Here is a 22619-nt window from a genome sequence, read left to right as displayed (position 1 = left end):
TTTGGAGGGGGAGCTGCGGGACAGAGACCTTTCTGAACATGCCTCAGGCCCCTACTGTACCCGGCCTTTCTGTTTAGTCAACCCTAAGAAGCCCAGCCCTGAGCAAGGGTCTAGGCAAACACCTCAGGTGGGGAGAAGGAAGGGTGTGCAAGGGACTCTGCAACTCATGGTCTCGGAGCCTTGGGCCTGGGAGGTCAGAAGTCACATCTTCCTTCTGCACTACTCACTGGACCCCTCTATTGCTCCCAATATAGAAGAATCCCTTAGAGGTGCAGCTCCGGAAGAAATCCGCCCTGCTGCACAGGGAAAGCTTGAAGACTGCCTCAAACCCAAGGCCACGGTGGGCCTGGGAGGAGAGGGGAGCGAGTACTGGTGCCAGTAGGTGAAATGACTACAGAGTGGGAACACTGAGGTGCTGTGTACTGGGCCTGAGGATGACCTGGAGGGCAGAGCACCTGGGGCCCTGCCACAAATGAGGTTTCAGGTTCAGGTCACTATCACCTCGGCACAGCTTAGTCTGGGTCTCCGTCCCTGGGATAGAAGAGTACTGAGCAGTACTTGGTATTTTTTCTTTCTACATTTTATTATTTCAAACCAGGTGAACAATTCCATAAAACATGTGAAAAAAGCAAGGAAGTGTTCAACGCTGAAGGACCCGGGCCTGGGGCAAGGGCACGAGGGGCATGGCCCTCAGCAGGCAGCAGCGGTTCCTAGGTTAGCGCTAAGGAGCTACATTTAGGTTAATGGAGCCAGGGCCCAGGGCCACTGGGACGGGGCCCTCAGTGATGTTGGCAGTTGTCTGGAACAGCCCTTGGAACCCAGTTCTGTGGAGGGCAGGGCAGATGTGCCGCCCGCACGGGGTAGGGGAGGGGCAGCCAGCAGAGGGATGGGTGTAAACACGCAGACACACTCAAGGCACGGAATCACTGGAAGGGGGCTGGGTGGGCGCTGGTTAGGATCTGACAGTTTTAAATAGTTTTTCTCTAAAAAGTTTTCTAGGTTTGCAGTTTTGTCTTTTTTTTTTTTTTTTTCCTTTACTTTCATTTTTTTTTTTTAAAAAGCTACGAGAATGAGCAGGTGGACTGTAGTCTCCAGGAATGGTGGCGTCTCACGCTTCTTGTGCTTTTTCCTTTGGGGCCTCCGAGCGGCTAGAGGGGTGGGATGGGCAGGAGGCTCCCTGTAAACATTTGGACTTGGGCTGGGTCAGGGGCTGGTGTTGAGCGAAGCCAGGGGTCTCAGGCTGGAGAAGTGAGTGCCCCTCCAGACACAGGCCTTGGGAGATTCAGCATGTGCTCCCCTCCCCCATCACAGAACAAGACAATGGTTAACACCAGAAGAGATGCCCAGGAAGGGGGTACCGCGGCCATTCCCGGCAGCTAGGACAAGGGCCGGCTTCAAATAGGAGGGCCTGTGGCAGTTCCCCAACCCGAGTCTCTGGAGCTGAGGGAGGGAACAGGGGAGCCAAGAACAGAGAGAGGAAAGAGGGAAAAAGCAGCCGGGGAGAGGAGAGGAGCGGGCAGGCAGGGAGCGTGGTCCTCTTGCCCCCATCTTCCTCAGGAGCTGGAGGGAGCAGAGTCGGCGGTGGCCCTGGAGGTGGGGGACAGTCAGGGCATGGGTCGGGAGGAAGCCAGAGTGTGCCTCTCCTCCCACCTCCCTGGACAATGACCCTCTCTTTTTTCTCATCCACCTGTTACCAGGGACACAGTGGCTGCCCAGGAGCCAGTGTCTGTTGCTGGGTTATGTGAGGGAGGGGGGTCTGTAGCACTGGCAGAGTCCTCCCCATCTGCTCCAGGGCTAGTGGGGCCGGCGTCAGCCCAGGACCCTCAGCTAGGTCTGAAGGAAAGACCGCAGAGCCGAGTGCAGAGCTGGTCACGCTGAGTGGCAGGCGGCTGCACTCTCTGTCATCTAGCCTCCTTCCGGCCAGGCCAGTGGCTTGGAGGATGACTAAGTTTTCTCCAAGGGAGGTCAGAACAGCCCTCTAATTTTCTCCCGGCACATGGCCAGATGTTTCTGCTGTCTGGATCACTAGCCAGCCTACCTGTGTGCCCTGACCTCAGTAGCCCACCTGACTTGCCACCCTGTGCTCCCAGGCAACCCCCCCCCCAACCCAGGCCCTCCCGAGGCCCAACCCTGTCCCTTATCTGGGCTCAATGGCTCCACTTTGTTCCACCCCAGCTCCCTGCCAGCCTACCCACCCCACCACCGTCCCAGCTCACCATCCTGCCAGGCCCCGCCCCCTCAGAAGAGGCCGCAGTCCTTCAGGTTGTTCTTGATGATGACGTCGGTGACGGCATCGAACACAAACTGCACGTTCTTGGTGTCGGTGGCACAAGTGAAGTGCGTATAGATCTCCTTGGTGTCCTTGCGCTTGTTCAGGTCCTCAAACTTACTCTGGATGTAGCTGGCTGCCTCGTCATACTTGTTGGCCCCTGTGGGAGACAAAATGGTGAGGACTTGTGCCACCTGTACGGCAGGCAGGCCTGTCCCACATGAACGACAAGGTCCTGTGCGTGTGAACAGACAAGCATATAACATGTGCACACATGTGCAAAGGGTGACAGTGTATGTGAATGTACATACATGTTTGAGTGTGTAAAGAAGGGCTCCTGATTGTGCACATGTACGGGGTACAGGCCCTGTGTGCAGGCACAAGTACATAGGCCTAAGTGAGGCACCAGCTCCTGCCTGAGTGTCCCGCAGTTACCCTTCTGTCCAGCGGGGGGCGCCTGCGCACCACCTGGTCACCACCAGCTCCTCCCCAGAGGCCCAGTCCCCACACCTGTGTACTCAGGGAAGCAGATGGTCAGGGGGCTGTGTGTGATCTTCTCCTCAAACAGGTCCTTCTTGTTGAGGAAGAGGATGATGGACGTGTCTGTGAACCACTTGTTGTTGCAGATACTGTCAAACAGCTTCATGCTCTCGTGCATGCGGTTCTGGGGGCAGGACAGCGCGGTCAGCACCCGCCACTGCTCCCCACCCCCACGCCCCCCTCAGCGGCCTCTCGGCCTCTCACCATCTCCTCGTCCTCAGCTAGCACCAGGTCATAGGCGCTCAAGGCTACGCAGAAGATGATGGCTGTGACACCCTCAAAGCAGTGGATCCACTTCTTCCGCTCAGACCGCTGACCGCCCACATCAAACATCCTGCGGACACAGGGTCGCCTTAGCTCCAGAAAAGGCGGTCCCGAGAGACGGTCCCCATTTCACAAGTTGGCTGACTGAGGACAGAGGCCTGCTCAGAGTGGGGCAGTTGTCTTCATGGAATCATTCACACTTGTCCACCTTACTCAAGGTTCTGGGTCGGAGCATGTCTGCATAGGTGGGGTCAGGGCTGGTCAGCAGGGCAGGCTGCAGCCACATGGGGCAGGGGCAGCAGAGGATGTGGGCCACTGGCAACCACACAGCCTTGAGAAACCTCAGAGCAGGGAATCCTGGGGAATCCTGGACCAGCCCCTCCCTCCCAATACAGCCATTAGCAGGCCTTGGAGTAAGGGTCCCTCCGTCTGTCGCCCCAAAGGCTAGCAAGTCCTGCCCTTCCACCCTGCCCACATGCTGGCTCACTTGAAGTGTAGGTCCTTGAAGGTGAAGTGTGTCTCCACGATGCCCGTGGTTTTCACACGGGTCCGTAGCACGTCCTGCTGTGTGGGGATGTAGTCGCTCTGCGCGATGCGCTCCAGGTCATTCAGGTAGCTAGATGTGGGGGCAGGCAGGTCAGTAGTGGCCAGCAGGAGGCCTCCTAACCTGGACCCCGGGCCAGCTGACCCAGGCCCCTATTCCTCCCATCCCCTCATTTCTCAAAGCCCTTGCCTCTTCAACCCTTGCCTTTATGACATTCATTGCTCAGATGAGAAAAACTGGACCAGAAGCCCTTGCCGCCTCCTGCCTGTGGAACGGGCCCGGAGGAGGTGCGGCTGTGACCGGCCAGCCAAGCCCCAGCACCCAGGTCCTCGCCAGGCCTGCCTCAGACAGGATCCAGGCCTGGTAGAGCTGCAAACTGAGGAGGCTGGGAAGGGACAAATTAGTCTTTCAGTGAGGGATTCAGGATGCTAATTGGCACAATTATGGCACCCACTACAGAGCAGCCTGGCATGTCCCTCAATGCAGGGTTGGACAGGTTGGGGCCTGTCAGGCTCAATGGGCTCTTTGCCCAGCGTCCAATAAAATTTGGACTCCTCAAGGGAGAGCATGGGCACCTGTTTGGCAGGAGTCCCAGGGGCTCCTCATTACCAGCTCCCTTGATTAATATCAACACTGCTCCTGTCAGGCCCTGGGACCAGCTCTGTCTGCCTCAATATCCTTGAGGTGCCCTGGGGACTGGGTCCAGGCCTCTGAGCCGCTGCCCAGTGCCGATGTCTCACTTCACTCCTGGCGCAGGGCTGTTGGGGCCAGCAGGAAATGACCTCAGAGACGCAGGGACAGAACAGAAAAACAGGAAGGACCATGAGGGCCCATGACGCATGGGCTGTGACCTGCTTACGGCACCCCGCCACCTACTGAGAACCTCTTGCCCAGAGGTCTCCTGGTGGTTTCCACGCCAGCCTCCCCCTTCTCCACAACAGGGTTCACCCCAGGGTCCCACTGACCCACAGCAGCCTTGAAGGATTGCTGTGAAGAGGGGTTGGGGCACTCCTGTTCCCTGTAGTGTTCTAATCCACTCCCCACCCCTAGGTGATCTGGTCATGGCATAAACCTGCCTGGGAGAACAAGACCTGTGTCACTGCTGGATCCCCACCCCCAGAACAGTGCTGGGCACACAGCGGGTGCTTAATGTCTAGGGAACGAAGGAATGGGGAGTAGCCTGGAAGGGACCCATACCTACCCTCCTTGAGTATCCTGGACACTGAGGTGGTAATGGTTGATAGGACCCACCCCTGCCTGCCTCTAGGACCCATAAGATCTGCTGGTGCTGAGCCTCTGTGACCTCTGAGACGGGCATCGCTGAGGTCTGGAGACCCCCACTATGTTTGTTTGTTTGTTTGTTTAATTTTTTTTAAAGTTTATTTATCTTGAAAGACAGAGTAGAGGAGGGAGAGACAGAGAGAGGGAGGGAGAGAATCTCAGGCAGGCTCTGTCTGTCAGCACAGAGCCCGATGCGGGGCTCGAACTCATGAACTGTGAGATCATGACCTGAGCTGAAACCAAGAGTCGGACATTTAGCCAACTGAGCCACCCAGGAGCTCTGACCCCCACTATGTTTGGCTGCTATTCTGCAACTCCTCTGGGGGGCACTCACAAGGGCATTCAGGGCACTGCAAGGAGAGGGAGGCGCTTCATGTGACTGGGGCAGGGCTCAGGGCGCAGGACCAGGCAGGGCCAGCCTCCTATCCACCCTCACCCTGGTCCAGCCCCTCTCTGGGTGGGCTCAGGACTTGAAGGGCAGCACAGCGGGGGGAGAAAGGTGCTGCGAACAGGGGCTGGCTTAAGCAGAGGTGGGAGAGGTGAGGTATGAGCACAGGGGCAACCGCCTATCTGCCTATTTGGCGCAGTCCAAAAAGCCTGGGCACGTCTCCCGCAGCCATCAGCACTGGCCACCAACCTGTCCTGTTCTCCATGGGTGCTCAGCCCTCTGCACCAGGCCTGGCATACGGTAGGTAGTTCAGGGAAGGAGTTCAGACAATGACCCCATAGGCTGGGCCTCTGGAACTCCCAGAACCCCCTGTGATTCCCCAGCCAAGTCTTAGGCTCTAACTTAAACACATATCTGTCACCTCCTGGTCTCTTCCCCTTGTATCTTCCTCTCCAGCCAGTCTGAACATCTTCTGGGACCCCCGGCACAGCCAGCACTACTCACTTCCAGGCCTGTGCACATGTGCCCCTGCCTAGGAGATTTTCCTGTTCCTCCTCTGCCTGTCTCTTGTTCAGAACTCAGCTGAGGCAGTCCCTGCTCTAGACCTACCCCCACTCCCACCATAACACTGACACTGTAGGTGGTCGCTACTTGGGGATGTGTCTACTCCATCCTCGCTGGGTCCCTCAAGCTTTGCACAGGGCCTGGCACAGGAGGCAGCAAATGTTCTTTAGAATGATTGCGTCTAGGGGCACCTGGGTGGCTCAGTCAGTTAAGTGTCAGACTCTTGATTTCGGCTCAGGTCATGACCTCACAGTTCATGAGTTCAAGTCCTGCATTGGGCTCCACACTGACAGTACGGAGCCTGCTTGGGATTCACTCTCTCTCCCTCTCCCTCTGCCCCTCCCCTGCTCATGCATGTTCCCTCCAAATAAATAAACAAACAAACAAACAAATTAAAAAAAAAAATTTAAAAATACAATGATTGTGTCTAAGGACAGATCAGACTCCAGTTGGCCCTGGAGGGACAGCAGCCCTGCCTGTCCTTCCTCCTGACTTTCAATACCATGCCCCCCACCTCAAAGCAAAAATCACCAAGGCCTTGGTTGACAGTCACCAGCTTCATAAGCAGAGACTGGCAGTGTCTTTCTGAGAATGCTCAGGCCCTCCATTCTAGGCTGTGGTCCAGAGCCCCCCTCACCCCACCCGGCTCCTTGGAGTACTCACTAGGCAGCGGAGTCGTTGAGCTGGTACTCCCGAGAGCGGCCAAAGCAAGCCTGCACACCGTGGTCAGCCCAGAGCCTCCGGATGACACCAGACAGATCCTCAGGGAGCACGCCTTGCTCCTCAGCAGTACAGGAGAGTGCAAACAGCTGCCTGGCATCATCCTGGGCGCAGTGTCAAGGTGTCAGCCAGTCACAGGAGTTCACCCCCACCCCACCTGTCAGGGGCCTCCAGAATGGGGCCCAGGCTTGGGTATTTCTAGGTTCCCCAGGACAAGGCTTGCCCTGAAGCCTTTAGGGAAGCAGGCAGGGGTTGAGGAGAGGACATACCGCTCGGGAGGGGTCGGCAAAGTCAATCTGCAGATTGCCCATGGCTTTGACAATGGCCATGATGGACTGGATGGTGTTGCTGTAGACGACCGCCCGGTACTGCCGGCACTCCTCCTCAGAATAGCCATCCTCATGGATGATCCTGGCAGCCAGGGGTCAGGAGTTAGGGCCCCTAGGGCACGAGGACCATACATGGCCTCCTGGGGCTGCTGAAGCCTGCAGGGACCTATTACAGAGAGAAGGAAACTTCCCCCGACCCTCTGGGACGTGAGGATGGGTGATTGCCTCCGACAAGGTCCTGGGCTTGGCTAAGACTGGCTGGGCCACTACTTGGCGGGGGGGGGGGGGGGGGGGCGGTGCAACACAGACCCAGAGAAAGAAGAGGGGAAATCAGGGTTTGGTGGCTGTCTCTCGCACATAGCACTTACTTCATCTGCTTGACAATGGTGCTCTTCCCTGACTCCCCAGCACCTGGAACAGAGGGCACAGGCTGTCAGGGAGCAGCCCCAGTGGGGCTACATGTGGCCCAGCCACTGGCAGCCCCAGAGGCAGAACCCACCCTCCCCCATCAACTGCACAGGGAGATGGAGGCAGTTGGGCCTGGGAGGCAGCAAAGCTACAAGGGTGCAGCTGGCAGGGCCACAGTGGTCAAGACCCCAGGCCTTTGCTTCCCCCAAGCTTCACTGCCCACCACATTACCCCCCTCAACAGCAGAATGAGCTCAGGGGCTTTGGTTGGAGACAAGCCCTCAGAAGTCTCCTTGTCATTCTCACGCAAGCAGGCTCGCCAACATGGTGCCAGGGCACAGCTGGCAGGAAGGAGCCCTGCACACTCTAGCAGGGGAGCATTCCCTCTTCTCCCCACACTCTGAGCCACCAAGGGGCCTGGGCTAGGACAGTGTCATAGTCCTGCCTCCTAGGCATGGCCCAAGTCTACCCTGAGCAGATGGAGACCAGGACTTGGGAGACACGCAGCATGACTGACACACACACACTCATACACACATACCCTTGGACTGACTCAACATGCTTCCAAGCCTGGCAGAGGCCCATTCTATATTCTCCTTGGCCAATACTGAGGGATTTGCTGGTACTCTTTCCCATGGCTGCCACAGCAGCCCTACAAACATACTACTTCTGCTTCCATTTTATAGACAAGGACACCGAGGCTCACAAAGGTAGTCTTGGCCCAAGATTTTGCAGCCAGGGGGCCCCTGGGTGGCTCAGTTGGTTAAGTGTCTCCGTCTCAGGTCATGATCTCATGGTTTGGGGTTCGGGCCCTACATCGGGCTCTCTGCTGTCAGTGCAGAGCCCACTTCAGATCCTCTGTCTCCCTCTCTCTCTGACCCTCCCCCATTTGTTCTCTCTAAAAATTAACAAACATTAAAAAAAAAGGGGAGGGGCGCCTGGGTGGCTCAGTCGGTTGAGCATCCGACTTCGGCTCAGGTCATGATCTCACGATTTGTGAGTTCGAGCCCCGCATCGGGCTCTGTGCTGACAGCTCAGAGCCTGGGGCCTGCTTCGGATTCTGTGTCCCCCCACCCCTCTCCGCCCCACCCGTGCTTGTGCTCTGTCTCTGTCTTTCAAAAACGAATAAACATAAAAAAAATTAAAAAAAAAAAAAAAAAAAAAGATTGTGCAGCCAGGATTCAGATAGGCAGGGAGACACACAGGACCAAGATTGCCTGGCCTGCCCAGCCTTTCTCAGATGTGGCTCAGATGCTGCAAGAGGCCCCAGAAGGTGTTTTTAAAAAGGAGGGAGGGAAAAAAAAAAAAAAAAAAAAAAAAAGCAGATTCCCAGGTCCTATCCTAGACACACAAACCCAGAGCCAGATCTTGAGGGGTGCAGCCCAGAAACCCACATTCCCCAGGGAGTCTGCAGGGAAGTGTGAAGACCAGGAGGGCTACACTACCTCCTGGCTGGGGGATGGTGGGAGTGGGGGCAGGACCTCATCTACTCCTTTCACCGTCCCCCCTTTTTTTTTTTTAATAAAGTTGTTTTTTAACGTTTATTTATTTATTTTGAGAGAGAGAAAGAGAGCATGGGGGAGGGGCAGAGAGAGAGAGGGAGAGAGAGAATCCCAAGCAGGCTCCGAACTATCAGTGCAGAGCCCCATGTGGGGCTCAAGCTCAGGAACGGTGAGATCATGACCTGAACCAAATTAAGACTCAGACACTTAACTGACTGAGCCACCCAGGCGCCCCTCCTTTCACTGTCCCAAACTCCAAGTAGAAGACACCTCAGTTGGGCCCTGCTTCCCCTCCCAGCTCTCGCACAGACTGTTCCCTCTGCTCCTTCACTGCCATCACTGCCAGCCATACCTGCACCTGCCAGGCCCTTCCTCTTGCCAAAGCCAGGCATTTGCCCATGCAGTTTTCTTTGCGGGGCATACGTGTGCCATGGCCCATTGACATGTGTCCCAACCCTTTTGATCAATGTGGCAGGTCTACCCCTCTGAGCAGCTCAGGAGAGTAGATGGCGGGGTCTGTGGGGAGGTCACACTTGGGGACTCTGGCTCCACTATCCCTCAGGGCAGGTCAAGACAACCTCAGAGGGTAAAGGGGAAAACACACAGACTCACATGAGCAGCAAGAGTATCGACAATAATGATCATAGCAAAGCCATGAACAGCAACCTCTACGTGTCAGATGCTCTTCTCTGCCTGTCATGGCAACTAAGGAATTTAATCTCACAGCAATCCCACCTAACAAACGGAGAAAACTGAGACAGAGGTTACTGTCCCATGGTCCTAATCCCCTCTATGGGTGGCCCACCTTGCCAGCCATGTAGTGCCTCCTAGAGCTGCCCAGTGCAGCTGGGCCACACTGTCTTCAGGTCCAGGCTGCACGTGTCACTGGGTTCACTCCCTGCCTTCCTAGGCAGATAATAGTCTGAGTCTCTACAGTGCCCTCCCCATCCCCACCAAGGTCCCTGCCCACCTCCGTCCACCCTGCCCACCCATCTCACCCCAGATCCACATTTTACTAGGAGAAACTGAGGCACAGCTGTGGCCCTCACAGAGTTAGGCCTGGTATGTGCACAACCCAGTGGCCTCCCTGAGAAGGGTCTGGGGTCTCCTCTCAAATGCTACCAGCTGCTGGGTATTACTGGGCTTCTGACTATCCCAGGCCTGCTTCCCAGGATAGGTGAGGGAGTAATTGGGGCGGGGGAGGGGGACACACAACTGTGCAGGCCCTGGGGGGTGGCTCTGAAGCAGCGAGCCCCTCTACTATCGGTTCAGCCCCTGGGCCCTAGAAGCACCTGTTCCAGTGCACTCCCCTGGACATGGGCTTGGTCAGATGGCAGTACTCCTGCTTCCTCGTGCTATGCATGGCAGAGGAACAGCCAGGGTCCCCCACACTGACACTCCATACCTGCTGATGGAAAGATGGGGAGAGGGCCTAGGAAGGCCCGAGAGTGATGCCTGATCACGGAGGCCAATCCTCCAGAACCCAAATATCCAGGAGCAGGGAGGGCAGCACCGGGCTGGCTAACCACAAGGTCCAGGTGACCTCCTGGCTGTCCTGCCCACCTAGGCACTTGCTCCCACAGAGCAGGAGGCTGGTAGCACATCCTGGGGCAGAGGGAGACTCAGGAACCAGAGGCCTCAGCCAGGATTGGGGGTTCAGTGGAGGAGCAGAAGCCAAGGATGTGAAGTGATGGGTCAGATCAATCATGCAGGCCCCAGTCAGGCAAACCAAGACTCAGAGTGGGCAACTGTCCAAGGCACATGAGACCTGAGGTTTTGGTAAGGGCTCTGTCTCTTGTGTGACTTTGGGACCATGTCTGCCTGAGGTACCAGTTTCCCTGTCTGGCCTTTTGACCACTCTCCCTAGTAAAGTGGTATGGCACCCTGTGACCCTGCCCAGAGACAGGGATGACAGCACAAATGAGCTTTGCATCTGATTTTCCTAGCAGTGGCAGACCTGGCAGACACAGAGATGGGCAGTACCTGGGTGACCAGGCTGGAGCCAGGACACTTGCTCCCTGTCCCAGCCAACTGAGGGTCCATTTCCCTGTCCCCTTTGAGCCTCAGCCTCCCTTCCTGTCACATTCTGAGGGTTAGGAGGACATTCTCTGCCCCCATTTGACAGGTGGACAAACCAAAATCATGGAGCCCCCATCCCTGGACTCAGGGCGGCCCCTTTGTCCTCCCAGCAGCTGTGACTCAAGCAGGAAGGAGTGAGTGGCAGGACAAGGGTGTGGTGCTGGTGGCTAGGCAGGAAGCAGGGGGGAACAGAGGGACAGAAGGAGAGGCATGGCCCAGGAGCAGCTACAACAAGCAGACCAGGAGGCAGAGGCAGAGTGGGTGGGATGGTGGAATAGGGGGGGCCAGGTACCCCCAGGAGCTGTGGGGCCTAGCCCCACTCTTCACCCCCTCCCCCGGGCCCTTTTCCATTAGGACTTGACAGTGCTCCCCTATCAGATAAGCTAGTACTTGGCTTGAAGTTTGCCTGTACCCTGCTGGTCCTGGGTGCCCAGTTCCTTCCACCCAGCCCTGCACCCTCCCTTCAGAGGAGGCTTCACTAGCTGGTTCTAGACTGAAGGTGGCAGGAGTCTCCTGCCCACAGAGGACTCCACCAGGCACTACTTCTCCAGCTGGGTGATATCAGAGGGGCCCACAGAGGCTCCCTAGGATGACTTCAGTGTTCCTATTGGGCCATACCTCTTCCCACCAAGAAGAAACCTCCGCAGCCTTTGTCCCAGGGCACAGCTGCTGGGCCCCCAGCAGGCAGGCAGTAATTGCCATGATGTGCTGGCGACAGAGGCTGCTCTGCATTAGAACATCTGCTTCCACTCTGGGAGCGCTGGGCCCCAACAGCGGCGGGAACAGATGGGGGAAGGGAGACAGCACAACTCCACCTGCCCGAACAAGGCCAGCAGGGCCTCTGCAGCAGCAGAGACGGGGTCGCTGGTCCTGTTGCCTGATGCTGACTTCCAGCCCCAGCATCAGGTCACTGCTGTAGGTCTATCTTGACCCTCTGTGTCTCAGACAAGGCTTTGTCTCGCTGGAGGCCCTGAATGCTGCTGTCCTTTCTGGCCTCAGTTTCCCTTCTGCAGACGCCGCCAAGCCTCAAGTGGCCAACTGACCCATCACTCACTGTCAGACCCTCTCTGAAAGAGAGGTCCAGACCTACCACAGCCCTGGTGCCCATTCTGATCCTTCCTGATGTTCTCAAGAGCCTCACCCCCTTCCTGCCCTTGCTCTGGTACCTCATCTGTGAAACAGGACACCACTATTATCTCCTCCAAGAGGGAGGGGAGGATTAAACACAAAGCTCTTCTCATAGTGCCCAGCACACAGTGAACACTCAGATAAAAGTTATCACTATGTTTCTCCTCTATGGAAGATCACAGATGTCCCCAAACCTTTCATTTCCTGCAGCCTTCAATGACCATACTGCATAGTTCACTGCAACCACAACCTACAGAGTGGCCTGCTGTGGCCATCTCATCGGAAGGAGAGTTTCTGAGGCTTTCAGACAAGGTGCAGTGGAGGGCAATGACCAGCGGCTAACAGGCTGGCGCAGCACTGGCGGTTCCTGCTGGGACCTGTGTACTGTGGGACAGCAGTCAGAGCCACTCAGTTCTTTTCGGGCTTCTGGCTCTGAGTTTGTCACTTCCCTTCCACAACCCAGTACTGCTACATAGCTGGGGCCTTCTTCCCGTCCCGGGGCCTTGCCGCAGACACTGCTCACTGACTCCATGCGCTCAGAAGGCTGGGCAGAGGCTCCTGCACTGGTGGGCTCCCCTGGAACACATGGGCCTAGGGAGAGCAGCCAGCTGACGTGGCGGCCCGAGGGCAGAGATTCTCATAAGCAGCAGGGCTGGGACCACAGGGTAGACTTGGGCTGCAGCCCAGCTCAAACCCACAGTACCAGGCCCGCCCCCACTGCCACCCCCGAGCCTGCCCCAGTGGGGCACAGGGGGGAAGGTGGGGGTGAACCTTGGGAAGCCTACCCCAAAGGCAGCCTGGGCGCCACCTCCCACTCTCATCCCAGGAAGGTGCCACGTCTCTGTCTCTGGCCCAGCCGGTGGTTCCAGGCCCCTTAGCTCTGGCCCCTCCCCTACAGCCTCAGGGACCCAGGTCCCGCCACCACTAGGGGGAGCCCAGCAGCCAGAGATGGTGGAGGAGGTGGGGGCTGGGCAGTACCGGGGAGCATTTGCTTCTAAAAAGCAGTCTAGGCTAGGCAGCTGGGGGAGGTGCCTGGACCCTCACCCAACGCCCTCTCCAGGGCCTGGGAGGCCCACAGCCTGCGGAGACCCCACACACAGGGTAACAATGGGAATGGGAGAGAGGAGGAGGGGGCCCACCAGACAAAGGCCCTCCAAGCCCCGCCCCTGGCTGTCTCTTCCTTCCTCCAGGTGCTCTCTTAGGCCTGACTCCCTCCTAGGTGGCTCTGTAAGGGTCTAACACTGGGGGACAGGGACATGGGTCTTGGATTCGGGCTGCAACACCCCCACCCACAAGTGTGGTCTTGCCTCCCCCAAGTGCCCTAACAAACCTGGAACTTCCCTCTTGCCAGTCTGCCACTTGGGTGGCCACCAATGGCTTCCAGGGGTTCATGATGCCCACCAGGAAGCACTAGCAAGCAGGGCCTGGCCTGCTACTGCCAAGTCAGAGCTTTCTGTGTAAGGGAGAGAGGCCTCGGCACCTGCCAGACATGGAAAGGACTTTCTGGGACAGGGTTGTGTCCCCTGGAATGGGGCTCTTTCTCACTGGACAGAGGGAAACTGAGCCACTGGGTAAGGAAAGACAGTTGGAGGAGAGGAGGCCCTGAGACCTGTTCATCGTTGGCCTTCAGGCTACAGGTCTCCCCCTATACAGGAGCCAGGAGGTGCTGGAAGGGCCCAGGCCATTTGACACACTCCTCCTTCTGGGATGCTTCTTCATTTAAGGAATCTCTTTGCTGTTTTCAAAGAGGCTGAATAATCCCCATCTCTTCTGATTCACAGTGATGGGCCCTGGGTGAGATACCCAACCCCCAGGCCTCAGTGTTCCCACCTATGAAATGTACCCTCAAGGGAGTGTGCCAAACTCAAGGCCTGCCCTGAGCAGCCTCCCTTGAATCCTCACACTCACCCCAAACTGTCCCAAGGTCCAGCCCAAGCATATACCTTGTCTCTGAGCCCACAAGCCATGGGACCATGCTGAGAATCATGACATTACAGGTCCCAGCACTGGGCAGAGAGGGAAGAGGACAGCCTGAGGTCGCACAGTGAAGAAGGTGGGGGGGAGTGGGCTTTCTGGGACCCAAGATCTTGAGTGGCCATCATAATGCATGTCCTCCGCTTTGTGCGTGGCCTCATGGCCGAGCGAGCCCTTGAAGCAGCTCCTATCGCTATCCTAAGTCTCTCTCAGGCTCCTCAGCCCCCTAGGGCCTGGCCCAACAACACAGAGCAGAACCCCAAGGAACTTCCATGGAGGAAGGCAAGGCCACAAAACTCAGATTCAGAGGCTAAGGAGCATGAGGACCGGCCTCCTCACCTATCATGCTGGTGCCAGCCCACACCACGGACACATTCAGCCGCCATACAGCACCACAGGCAGCCCACCACAGCCTCTGCTCTTTGTGGGAGCCCCCTGTGGGAAAGCTCTTCCCTTCTCCTCATCTGGACAACTCCCAGGCTCAGGGGCCCGTACTCTGCTCTGGGCAGCCTCTGACCCTTCCTCAGGCCTAGTCTCCATCCTCCTGAGCCTGTGGGTTATGAGAGGAACAAGCACAATGTTAGGAGGCCAGTGAAGTACTCAATGGCCTAACTATGATCTGAATCTTTCTGTGAGAGAAACATGGGCTGGGAGGGAAGATGGGAGGCTGCACTGTGATGAAGTCACCCCGGGGCTACATGGCAGACTTCTGGCTTTGAACAGGAAAAAGATTCATGAACAGACTCTTGGGTCCCCAACCTCCAGGGCAGACAGCCCCCTTTCAATCTCCTAAAAGAGGAATTGAGGCCCCCCAGAGACAGGTCCCCAAGCATAAGTAGAAAACACGTGGACCCACAGCATCTGCCTCTCATCCTGACCAATTCTTGCCAATTGGGCACAGACTCCTGACAGACAAAGGTAGTTATGGACAGTGCTCAGTCACTACCTGATCACACCTTGGTGTCTCTACTTACTGGGTAAGTCATATAATATTTCTGAGCCTCAGTTTCCTCATCAGTGAAATGGATATAATGTCAGTCTCGGCCTCATAGGGTTAAATACGATGAGACCATGAAGAGTCCAGCCCTACATATTAGTCACGGCTGCTGACACCAAAGGGAAACTGGTGATAACACCAAAGGGAAACTGAGGCCCAGTGATGGTACCTCCAGGCCCAATGGGTAGTAGGAACAGAGGGGAATCCTTAGGCTGCACCAAGGGCCCCTCTGTCCACTCCCAGGCAGGGGAAACCCAGAGTGAGCTAATCCCAGGGCTGCTGCTCCATTTCCGGGCATTCATCTTGGCCTGTAGCCGGCCTTCCGGCTTTGCAGGGCAATGGCCACTCGGGAATATAAGAGCAGCCGTTTGCTTTCCTGCTAGCCACCCTCCGCCCCCCCCCCCACCCCCCGCTGATGTCCCTCTCCCAGCCACCACTTCCTGTGGTCGAAGGAGGGGTCTGGAATCCTTCTCAAAGGCGCCACCTTTTCTGGGATCCTGGGCCCAGTGGTTGCTGAGGTGGGACAAGGCACAGAGCTGCCTGGAATGACGTCAACTCAGTGACTACCAGTGGCGGCTCTTAGGGGTATACAGATGAGCCTGTGCAGGTGGGGTTCACCTTCCAGATCCCCCCAAGTTGAGAGGGTTCACACCCCCACCCCAGCACAGAGCAGGAGCAGCTCTCTGGCCTCTTCCTCTTTTGGGCTCCTCCTCCTCCAGCTGCTTCCTCCTTTTCCTCCGGTGTGGACACCACTTCCCTGAGAGGCCCAGCCCTGCCATGCAGACTTCACTGCCCCTCCTCCCATCCAGGGCACCGTGGGTGCTGCCATTGACACCCCCCTGCATATTTTGAGGCTTACCAGCCTTGCACCCCAGGATCCTCTGAGTCACAAGGACACCTTCTCAATAAACTTTAGAAGATCCCACCCTCAGGCTTTGGTTCAAATGGACCAGGCACTCGCCAAACCTTGAAAACACGCACAGAAGGCCAACACTGAGACCCCGTCAGACCCAGCAACTGTTTGGTTGTTCCAGGGAGATTATTTCTCCCAAACCACCTAGATGGACACAGCTCCAGGAAGCAGCACGGTGGTGAGGGTGAGGATGGAGTTGGGGTTTTAGTAAGAACAAGAGCCCCAGGCTAGAGGGACTGCATGGAGCTAAGCAGAGGGGTCCCACCTTGCACTTGTGGCTGAAAGAGGATCTGCCTGAGAGTAGCAGGTCCCAGGGTCACCATCAAAGGGCCTAGTCCTCTAACCTCCTCAGGAACCCTGAAATGCATTCTTAGGCAGAGCCCATGAGCTGTGGCCTGGCCAGAACCTGTTGACCCCTTCCTCCTCAATGAACTCCTAGATTAGGACTCCTGTCCCAAGATGCTGAGAAGATGGGACAGATGGCCCTGCTCCCATCTGCCCAGTCCTGCCTCCCAAAGCACAAAGGGGTGTTGGGCGGGGGGGGGGGGGGGGGGGGGGGTGCAGCACTCAGCCTCCAGGTCAGAACGTCTCATCCTCTGCTGAGGATGTGATGGAGCAAGGCCCTGGTCCCTCAGTGGCTAAGAGCTAATGTGGACAAAGCTTCTTCCATCCTATTCCTGCCAAACGAATGGGTGGCTTTTAGAGACAGAGACCAAGACAGACTGCTGTGCCCACCAACCTGTGGCCCAAGCCACCCCAAGTGCCAGCCCCTGCAGTGCTGCTGGCTTACTAGGGACCTCCCCAGGATCCAATCAGGCCCCAACCCTACCTGCTGTCACTTGCTGGGCAACGTCTGCAGGCCTAGGACACCAATAATGCTACCCAGTGACCCTGCAGCTCAGGCCAGCCCAGGGTTAACCCCTGACAGGCTGCCCAGGCCTGAAGGGGTCCCTGACCATGCCAACCCCCATCTGGCAGCCTAGCCTCCAACTCAGCACAGTGGGTGGCTCGATGCTGCCTCAGGGCCTGGCACAGAAGCCTGTGCTCCCCAGCTGGCATAACTTCCATCTCCAACTATGGTGGCAGCTCATTCCCTCTATCCTTGCCACCTGCTCTCTGCCCTGTCTGGGGTTCTCCACCCCACCCTCCTGGGATGCCTGCAGCTGAGTTCCAGCATCAATTCCTTTGCAAAGCCATCAATTCCTTTTGCAAAGATTCACCCAGTCTCCTGGCTTGGGGTACCCCTGAAGGACCCAGTTCCACTCCTATCCTAGAAGTCTGATTTCTCCTGTTGTCTGCACCAACGTTAGGGTCACGGGGAGGAGATGAGCCCAGTGGGACTGGGCAAGACACAAGCACAGGGGGTCAGAAATGGCTTAGACCCTCGCTCGCTTCCCAGCGTGGGAGCTCCAGGCCGGGCTCTGGAAGACAAAGCCTCGCCCAGCCTGGGGGAGGGGTGGGAAGAAGAGACTGGAGGCCCAAGCTACCCCACCCCCATTCAAGTGCTAATGAGCTCCAGCCGGGACCTCGAAAGCTGTGGGAAGAACAGGGAGGCTGGAGGCCCGCCTGGGTACCGGCCCACCTGGTGCCTAGAGCCCAGCCGCCTCCCCAACCTTAGGCAGCCAGGAAGGTAGCTCAGCCCTGAGAAGTTGGGCTTAAGGTCCCCAGGACAGTCTATCACTCCAGCTGGCACCAATTGTCTACACACCTCGGTCTCCCCACTTGCTGTGAACAGCTGCCTGAGGGCAAGGGAGGGGGTTCCCCAGGACCTCCATATGGGGGCCAGTCAGCCTGTAGGCTGGGGAGAATCCTCCCCACCAAACTCTCAACTCTGTAGGAGTCATTAGAGGCTCTCTCACTTGTTCTCACACCCCCAGGCTTTGGCCCATGGTCCCACAACACCTGTGGCTGCAGGCAGGCATCCTGTTCCCAGTTATGGATGGGGAACAGGACATCTACCAGGATTTCACCTGTCACTGGGTTTCTCAACAAGTGCACTAGGTGGAGCTGGGTATTGAACCTAAGTCTGTGTGACCCCAAGAGCTAGTCTAAAGAGGTGAACCGTCCTCCCCCAGGCCAGGCCTTCCTACTTCAGTGCCCTCGCTGAGTGGATCTTTCTGCCCCAATACCTGCCCCTGGCAAATGCCGCTCATTTTGCAAAGCCACCCGAGGAACCTCCCACCCTTCATTCACAGGCACCACTAGACTCTTCCCAACCAGGATCCCAGGCTACCCCTTCTCCAGTTAGACCAAGCCCCAGGCAACAGCCCTGGAATTATCCCTGTTCATGGATGTGTTCTATAGCCTCATTCTTTCCATACATGCTTAATAGGCACCTACTGTTTGCCAGGCCATTTGTTAGAAACACAGATGGGACAGACACCACAACACTCCTTTCCTTTTCTTTTGGTAAACCTAATCGAGCCTTTGTATGTGCAGTCCCTGCACTGGCCAGGCCAAGATCTCCTGCAGCAGTGCTCTGGCCTGAGCCCCAGGGCTGTAGGGCAGCCCAGCTCTGAGAGCTAAATAGGCTCTACTGGAACAGCAGAGACAGCAGGCCCGCAGCAGGCCCCAAACAGCCAGAGCTGAAAGGAAGCATGTAAAACCACTCTCATATGAACGGGTGGAATCCCCACTGCATGCTCTGCCCTATGACAGGCTACAGACTCATCAGCGAGAGTTCTGCACAGGGTGGGTTAAGGGCTGTCTCTGAGGAGCCAGTCAGGCAGGTGGGGAGTTCAGGAAGAAACAGCCTGAAGAATTTCTCTCTCGGTGTCTGCCAGCCCCCATCCCTGTCATCGGTCCCAACACTGAGCCCTTGCCACCCGCCCACAATGTATCAGGTTCAGTGACCTCCATCTTACTCCTCCATCTACCCATCTACCCCCAAGACTGAGTTCAGACTAGTAGTACTTCCTTCATTCAACAAACAGACAAGAAGCACTTGATAGACGCCAGGCTCCATGCTTGGCACAGAAGGCACAGAAATGAACAGGACACAGCTCTGCCCCTGTAGTCTCAAGGAAGGACAGCTGTCACCCAGGCAAATACCACTCTCTGATGGGGGAAGGAAGCAGTAGCACCAGGAGCCACAGGAGGGGTTTCAGCAGCCTCCGTCAAGGAAGGGTCCTGGGAGGTGGTCCTGGAGCAGAGTCTTGAAGAACAGTCAAGCAGGAGTGAGTTAGATGGAAAGAAGGAAAATGCATGCCAAGCTAGGAGAGCAGATGCACAGTCCCAGGGGCAAGAGAGAAGGGCTGTATTTATACACTGAAGCCTTCATGGAGCCCATGAGGGGACAGTCTCTCCTTTCTCTGTAGGCTGCCCACACAAGCCCATCCTAAATCAGAGACACCCCCCAAACACACACTCTGGCTTCCTTTCCCTCAAGTGCCCAGCCCAAGGCCCCAAATTCCACCTGGGGATAGTGGGTCAGTCAAGTTGAACTGGGGGGCAGAGAGAGGTGTCCCTGAAATAGGGCTGGTATCAGCAGTTCTGCCCCCAGCGCCCCCTCATGACAAGCTGCTAGGAAAATCGCTCTCACCGGTGTGTACCACATCTGCCTCTGCCCCTGGTGCCCATCCGCTGGCAGGGCTACCCAGGAGGGCAAGAAGCCAGTATGCGGGTGGGGCAGCAGGCGTGGTTCTGGCTGAAAGGGAAGGCTGGCAATTGCCCAACCTAAGAGTCCCGTTGCCTGGACAGAGTTCTTCCCGCTACGTGGGACAGGCGCCCAGCACTCTGAAGCTGCTCCGCCTGGGCTCCCATCACTTCCTTGTACCTGGACGGGAAAGGGATGGCTGGCCAGTTCCCCTACCTAGGCAGCCAATGCAGATTGGGTCCCCGGTTTCAGGCAGATCTAGATCTCCCGGCCCCTTGCAGTACACCCTCTGCAGGGTCTTAGATCCCATCCCCCACCCCCAACAGGAACCTCCATGAGGCCCCTATTCTCCCCATCCTGGGCCCAGCACTCCTCTGGCCCAAACCCAGGAAGCCCATTCGACAGAGGAAGCAAAGGCCAGAGGAGCAAGATGCTGAGATGAACTCCCCAGCCTAGAAAATGCTGAGCCAGACCCTGCACCCCTGGTTGCTGCCAGCCCAGTGTAGGAGGGGCTGCTAGGCCCAAAATCTGAGCCAAGCTCTACGGAGCAAGACTAGTGGAATGGGGTTGGGACACAGAGGGCCAGGAGCCGCATGTACCCTGATCCTATGGCCCAGTCGCACATCTCCTCAGCTGATCCGCCTGGGAAGGGGCTGCCCAGTGGTCCCTGGGTGGGCACCAGGAGACAGAAGTACCAAAAACACCCTACCCAGGCCCATCGGGCAGAAGCGACGTGCCCTCCACCGCGGCGACACCCACTCAACTGGTGCTGCCGCACTCGATGCGAAGACAGGAAGAGGCAAGCGCCCAACGCAAAACAGCCCAGGAGGCTGGGCCGCCGCCCCTTCCCGCCCCTTCTCTTCCTACCCGCAGCGGCGGCGGAGCGGATGCCATTTTGAAACCTCTGGGCTGTGCCCCTGAGGCCAGGCCTCCAGGGACAGTCAACAGATGGGCTCAGGACGAAGACACGCTGTCCGTCCCTCGGCCAGACACTCAGCCAGGAAAGCTCTGCTTTTCACAGCCTGAGGACCCCACAGCGGCTGTGAGGCTGAGGGGCCACACCCCCCCACATACACTGTCCAGCCTCCAATGCTGCTACGAGGGCCTGTCTCCCCTGAGCCCTGAAACCCTCGAATCAGGCTGCCACCGGGCACCACACCTGCTCCCAGAGGAAGGCCGGACGGGGACAACTATCAGGAGCACAGTCTTTGCAAAAGTCCACCTCAGATGCCCCCCAATTCCAGTTGGCCCCCAACTCCTCATCCAGCTGGCCCACCACTTCCCCCTCACAGGGGCTCAAGATGTGACAGGCCCACCCACTTCCAGAGGCCAAGTCCTTGGCCTTTCGGCGCAGAAAGGGTGCAGGAAGCCCAGTACCCGTCAGCACATCTCCTTGGCCCGCCCAGCAGGGCAGCAATATGTCGGCTGTCTCACCACTTCCACTTCCCCCCACCCCTCAAGCAGCCACCATCTTTCCTGGCCTTGGAGGCGCCACAACCCAAACTCCTCCACACTCACACTCCATCCTACTCCCCAGACGCCCCCCTCACTGGCCCAGATAGGGCTTAGAAACTGGGAAACAGCCAGCCCGCGGAATCTCCCTGGGAAGCTTGAGGCCTGGCTCCCTCCCTCAGTGAGACCAGTAGAACCTCAGTCCAGCCCCTTAGTCTGGGCCCCTCCTCCCAGCTCGACCCCGTCCACCTAGTGCAGGAGGGGTAGAGGTAGTGCAGAGGTAGACCCAAGTGTGGTAGAGAACTCAGGGAGGAGGAGCAGAGGGGTTTGAGGAGTAATGTGTGCAGAGTGGGACCTGGTGAGCCAGATGCAGGTCGCAAAGATCTCTAAAGGTTTGGGGGTTCCAGCTAGAGAGAGGGCTCATGAGCAATCATGGTTTCCACTTGAGAGGTCCCTTGATGTCAGGGTGCACAGGTGGATACAGGGTTCAGAGTAGGGACAAGGCAAGAGGGGAAAGGAAGGAGTGGGTGGGGGCCTGGCAGGGGCCCCAGGGATGTTCATGCCCAATTCATGCCCAGGGGAGCAGGTGAGGGAAACAGGTGGTGCCTAAGATGGGGGCCAAAGCAGGGGGTTCCGGGGATTTGAGTGAAGTCTAGGGAAGGATGAAAGACAAGGCAGGGACTCTGAGGGTCTGTGAGGTTGGTCAGCAAGGGTGGATGGTCAGGCAGGGTTCTGAGTCTGGGGGCTTGGGGTCTGCGAGGAGTTAAGGGTCTGACCTAGAGTCTGGGCTACGGATCAGAGGTCTAGGCCAACCTAAAGTTTTGAACCATTTGGGTATCCTGGCCAGGCCGGGTCTGGGAGTTCAAGGCCAGGTGTGGGGGTCCAGTCTGAGTCTGGGAGTTCAAGGCCCTAGTCTGGAGGTCAAAGTCTTTGTCTGGGGATTCGGACGGGGAATCGAGGGTCCCAGCGCAGGGCGCGGCCTCACCCAAAAGCAGCAACTTCACCTCCCTCGCCGCCTTCTCGCCGTCTTCCCGCAGATTCTTGTCGATCATCTTAGAGCGCTCGGCCGCCGCCTTGTCCTCGGCACTCACGGTGCAGCCCATCCCGCCGTCCGCCGGCCCGGCCGCCGCCCGGCCCCCACACGGCCCCCGGCCCGGCTCGGCCCCGTCCGACCCACTCCGCTCCCGCCGCCGACCCTCTACGGGTAGCTCTCGGGTCGGCAGTTCCGAGCGTCTGCGGGCGGTGCCTTCCCGGCCGCCGCGCACCGACGGCGGGGCGGGCCGAGGGTGGGGCCGGAGCAGGCCAGGCCCGGGACTGGGCCAGGGAGGGCCCGAAGGCGGGGCCATAGGAGATCCGGGGTCGGTGATTGGCTTGAGGGCAGAGCAAATTAGAAGTTAGGCTCAGCCCAGACTCGGGCCCGAGCTGGAGGCGGAGCTACGCCGAGGAATAGCTGCAAGAGTAGAGCCAAGCCCAGAGGGATTGGGCTCCAGGCGAGCTGCAGGCGGGGCTGGGCTCCGATTGGATGCGGAACTCCCGGAGCCCCGCTGCCCAACGGCGGAGGCGGGCGGATCTTGTACCCCGAGGGTGGGGATCCGGTGCACCTCTTAGGCGAGCAGAAATCTGCCCTGGAGCTTAAGCGAGACGGGCTAGCTGGGTGAAGGAGGCGTGTCTTC

General features: G+C 57.7%; 1 protein-coding gene across 1 annotated transcript; it reads right to left on the bottom strand.

Annotated features, from left to right (window-relative positions):
* Window positions 1–562: 562 nt before the first annotated feature.
* Window positions 563–22198, bottom strand: GNAI2 (G protein subunit alpha i2). Its single transcript, XM_042929442.1, has 9 exons — window positions 21932–22198; window positions 7268–7310; window positions 6840–6981; window positions 6514–6674; window positions 3561–3689; window positions 3014–3143; window positions 2780–2933; window positions 2217–2429; window positions 563–1587 (listed from the first exon to the last, which is right to left on the bottom strand). The coding sequence occupies exons 1-8, from the start codon at window positions 22047–22049 to the stop codon at window positions 2239–2241; spliced, it is 1068 nt and encodes a 355-aa protein (XP_042785376.1). The 5' UTR covers window positions 22050–22198; the 3' UTR covers window positions 563–1587; window positions 2217–2238.
* Between the last annotated feature and the right edge of the window lie 421 nt (window positions 22199–22619).

Source organism: Panthera leo, chromosome A2 (genome assembly GCF_018350215.1).
Source record: "Panthera leo isolate Ple1 chromosome A2, P.leo_Ple1_pat1.1, whole genome shotgun sequence".
Lineage (NCBI taxonomy): Eukaryota > Metazoa > Chordata > Mammalia > Carnivora > Felidae > Panthera > Panthera leo.
This window is presented reverse-complemented; position numbering and strand designations above follow the sequence as displayed.